General features: G+C 43.3%; 1 protein-coding gene across 1 annotated transcript; it reads left to right on the forward strand.

Moving 5' to 3' along the window:
* The first annotated feature begins 294 nt into the window (after positions 1-294).
* LOC142574830 (amine sulfotransferase-like) lies at positions 295-1,278 on the forward strand. The gene has a single exon (XM_075683836.1). The coding sequence runs from the start codon at positions 295-297 to the stop codon at positions 1,276-1,278; it is 984 nt and encodes a 327-aa protein (XP_075539951.1).
* The last annotated feature ends 3,150 nt before the right edge of the window (positions 1,279-4,428 follow it).

A 4,428-nucleotide genomic window follows, 5' to 3' on the forward strand; every position in this document is an offset into this window, starting at 1 on the left:
GCTATAAATGCATGTGTTGTTAGAAGGGACTGCACCCTCGCTGTATTCAGTTGAAAGTTTTGGTCCTGGGCTAATATCCCGAAATAATTTTTTTCCTTTGCTCATTCAGTTGCGCTTGTGCATTGACGTGAAGTTCAGAAGGGGAATGTCCATAATTCCTGGACATGGCCTGTGTTCACTAAATAGAGGCTGCCCATTGCTGAGCACATAAGTAGCATTTTTGTACCTGTAATAAACCAACCTGCTTCTTCACTTTTTCCAGGATTCATATCCTGGGCCAGGGAGATCACCACCATGGCAGGTCGCAGGCCCTACCGTCATGTCATCGACGGTGCGCCGAGGTCCCCACTGGTCGATCCAGCAGTATTTCGTAAAAGCATATGTTTTCGCGCTGCCAAGGGTGACATCGTCCTGAACACCTACCCCAAAAGCGGGTCCCATTGGGTTCAGTACATAACGCAATTAATCCTGAACGGAGGAAAACCCATCAACTCCTACGGCGAGTTCACCCGCAACTACCGGGCAATCGAGTATGTGGAGACTGCTGGCTGGGAGTCGCCTCTACCCGTGAGATTGTTCATGACGCACCAGCCACTCAGCCGAGAGACTATGAACAAGGAGGCCAAGTACATCTACATCGCTCGAAACCCATGGGACGTCTGCGTCTCGCAGTTTCGCATGACGACCGACCTAAGCAGCTACAAGTTCGAGGACGGCACATTCGACGAGTTCTTCGAACCCTTCATCGAGGGAGACTTGGGCTTTGGGAGCTACTTCGACCACGTGGCGTCAGCGTACGCCATCAGGGACGAACCAAACTTGTTCTTCGTGACTTATGAAGAGCTCAAAAAGGACATTAAGGGCACAGTTTTGAGATTGGCTAGCTTTATCGGGGTGAGATACGAGAGGGCCATGCTGGAAAACTCGCAAATGCTTCAAGATATCCTAGAATGGTCCAAACCAGAACACATGAGGAAAGTTGTCGTGCTTAATTTCAGAGAAAGCGAGACACCGGAATGGAACGATCTCTTTGTTAAGATCAATGTGACGAGCAAGGAAGGCTATGGTGGAGACAGAACAAAGTACGCGTTGGTAAAAGAAGCCAAAGTGGGCGGCTGGAAAGAGTACTTCACGCCTGACTTGCTTGCCCGTTTGGAGAAGAAAATACAAGAAGAAGGGGACAACGCGTCTTTTCTTGAGTTGTGGGAAGACATTCGAAAAGAAGCGTTCGCGTTGTCCCCTGGGTCTTTGAAGTACCAGGACTGCTCAGTACCTTAGTCCCGAAGTCCGATCTTCTATTTCAAACCTCGAAAAAAGAAAATCGATGGTGGTAGGTCTGTAAACGTCCTTATTTTATTCAGATCGTCATCAAAAAAGCTTCCACTAGGCCGGCCGGATCCGCTCAGGGAAAAGAAACTGCGCAGCGATCTCATTGCCAGAACACTCCACCCAACTACGCACTGGGTAGAGAAAAGTGGAGACAGCTCCAGAAGAGCCGTCTCCCCAACAGAACGGTACCAAGATTGGTAAAGATGACATCCTCCGCGTCTAAGTTGTTATCGCATCTCCTGCTTCAGGGAATTCAGGCCAAAGTCTATCAACGCGTTTTAAGGGTGTTCTGGTAAAATAAGAGCGACCACTTCGCGGTGCCGCAGTTTTCATGTGCAGTTGCAGTTCACTTTCACAACGAAGTCACGCTAAACCAAAAATCCAAGTGCTAGCAACTATTTCCATGGTGCCTCAACGATCGCAGTGCCAGCTTTCCCTAAAGTAGCTTTAGTAATAAGCTCGATGACCAGGCGTCTGAGTGGAGTTCCATTCGGGGTGGATGGGTGCTCATCTGGCGTGCCGTGACGTAAAGATGACGTCCGCTTCGATATGTCTGAACATCGGAGCGGCTACGAAGTCGATGACGGCTCGGCGGCAATACGAGAAGAGCATGCCTATAATAACTTCCTTTTAATGAAACAAATACCAAGACGGTAATGTGCAGTGCGGCATAGGAATAGCGCCCGTCACTCCGAACGTAAAACTTCGTTGCGAGCGTGACCGAGTCGACAATAATGGGATCATGAGTGAATACGCTATGCTTTATTGCTGGAGAAGCAGGGCTCACTACTTCGAACGCGAATACTCTGTGCTTATCGTAATAAAATCAAAAGGTGCGTATATCACGTCATCTGTGTTGGCAGCCGACGTTTTGTGCTCAACCTAGGACTAGCGCAGCGGGGTATGCACAGGGTGATGACATTTAAAATTTACAGAACTTGCAAATCTTGCCCGTGCAAGATCGCTTAGTTATAGTCATTGAGCTGGATCATTCAAAGAAGCGGGCATTACTTGCACGAAAAATCGAAACATATAATTAGTTAAAGATTCCCTGATTATTCGCACCTGGCGTAAATGCTCTAATTTACGATGTCTCTGGTGAATTTGCAAGGTACATCCACTTAGGACCAATTTCAAAGATGATATGTGTATCGATATGTGTGCTATCAAAGTAGCAGTAAAAATGCGCTGCTGCTTTTTATGAAACTTTTGAAAGAAGATGCTATTTTATGCATTGAAGCACAAGAGTAGCCGTAACGCTGATGTAGTTTGTCGCAGACTTCAGCAATGGTGTCATCATGGGGTGTTAATTCTAAAAGCATAAGCCTTGTTAACTCGCCGCTGCAATTCGTAGATTAGAATATAGGCCGTAAAGCCTTTAATCCAAGTACTTTCTATATAAAATCTATATAAATACTTCCTATGTAAATATAATTTTTTTTTTCAACCAAAGTAAGAACTGTGAAAAAAAAAAAGCTGTTTTTCAAAACAGCTTGACTAGTTCACAGCCCCGTAGAAAAATTTCGGAGGGGTCACGGCATTACTGTAAATGAAGGAAAACCGTTACTTAACGGCCAGCGTGTTACAATAGGCCACACACACAATAAATGATTGAAATGTAGAGCTAATACTTAGTTACAAAAGATTTTAATCGATTAATACAATGTGCGCGATAGAAAAAAAATTAAATCAGAATTTTTTTAAGAAAAAGGAAAACCTGAATGTTACCTTTTTAAAACATCTGGAACAAATGTACTAAATACAAAGAAAAAACAGTATAGAAATCAACATCTTACAAACAGCTACATACAACCAAGTGAAAAACTTAGACACAAGCGTACACAAGAGTATCGACTTGACAGTGAGACAAACCGCATAATAAAAACAAGTGCTATGTAGTTGAAATCACATAGTTCTACATCACTGTGTCACTTGCGGATATTCTGACATGAACGATAAGTAAGTATGCTTAAGGTCCTAATGAATTAAAGGGGAAGGAAGAGTGTAATACAAGCCCTTATTTCTGCAGTCTAATCGTAACTTGTCTACCCAGCAGTGTTGTCCGTGACGCGTGGGATGATTTAAATGCCTAACTCGTAAATTGGCTGCAATATGCAAATTTGTAATGTTCTTACGAGTATCCAATTTGACTGCATGCTGAACGTATACTTCTATATCTGGTATACCTTAACTTGTAATTTGTGTCTTACCAGTACTCACCTACGGGGCAGAAACCTGGAGGCTTACGAAAGGGTTATACTTAAATTGAGGACGACACAAAGAGCTATGTAAAGGAGAATGATGGGGTGTACCGTTAAGAGATAAAAAAAGAGCAGATTGGGTAAGGGAAAATGCGACTTAATGATATCTTAGTTAAAATCAAGAAAAAGAAATGGGCATGAGCCGGACATGTAATGAGGAGGAAAGATAACCGATGGTCATTAAGGGTTATGGACTGGATACCAAGGGAAGGGAAGCGTAGCAGAGGGTGGCACAAAGTTAGGTGGGCGGATGAGATTAAGAAGTTTGCAGAGACAACATGGCCACAATTTGTACATGACCGGGGTATTTGGAGAAGTATGGGAGAGGCCTTTGCCCGGCAGTGGGCGTAACAAGGATGATGATGATGATGATACCCTAACTACTCCTGAACTGCAGAATAAAACGTCAGTAGATTCCGCAAAATGCGCGTTTAAAATATGCCGAATACAGTTATTTTCAATACCAAGTACATTTTGTTAAGTTAGTGATCGTCGTTGTACTCCATACTCGTTGGTAATAATTTAAACGAGAGCTAAAGAGCTAGTGATACAGAAGAGTCCTGATTTCTTTTGGAAGCAAGTATATCGAATCCGACCAATTACAACTGCTACCCGAGATAATTTTTGCAAGACATGTCTTACATGGCAATTTCAGTTCATATTCGCTGAAAAGGAGTAATTGATAGGATAATTAGCCAATTCGTATTATTTTGTAATTATGTGCTTCAATTTCTCCGGCAAATAGGGTCCGCCTCTTTCAATAATCCAGCTCAATGAAGAATTATGCTATCAGCAAGAGACAATATAAAACAATTTGTACGCCTTAAATATGATCATC

Source organism: Dermacentor variabilis, chromosome 3 (assembly GCF_050947875.1).
Source record: "Dermacentor variabilis isolate Ectoservices chromosome 3, ASM5094787v1, whole genome shotgun sequence".
In the NCBI taxonomy this organism is placed as follows: domain Eukaryota; kingdom Metazoa; phylum Arthropoda; class Arachnida; order Ixodida; family Ixodidae; genus Dermacentor; species Dermacentor variabilis.

What these genes read in the sequence shown, in the direction of transcription:
- LOC142574830 (XM_075683836.1), top strand. Translation starts at nt 295, where the DNA reads ATGGCAGGTCGCAGGCCCTACCGTCATGTCATCGACGGTGCGCCGAGG.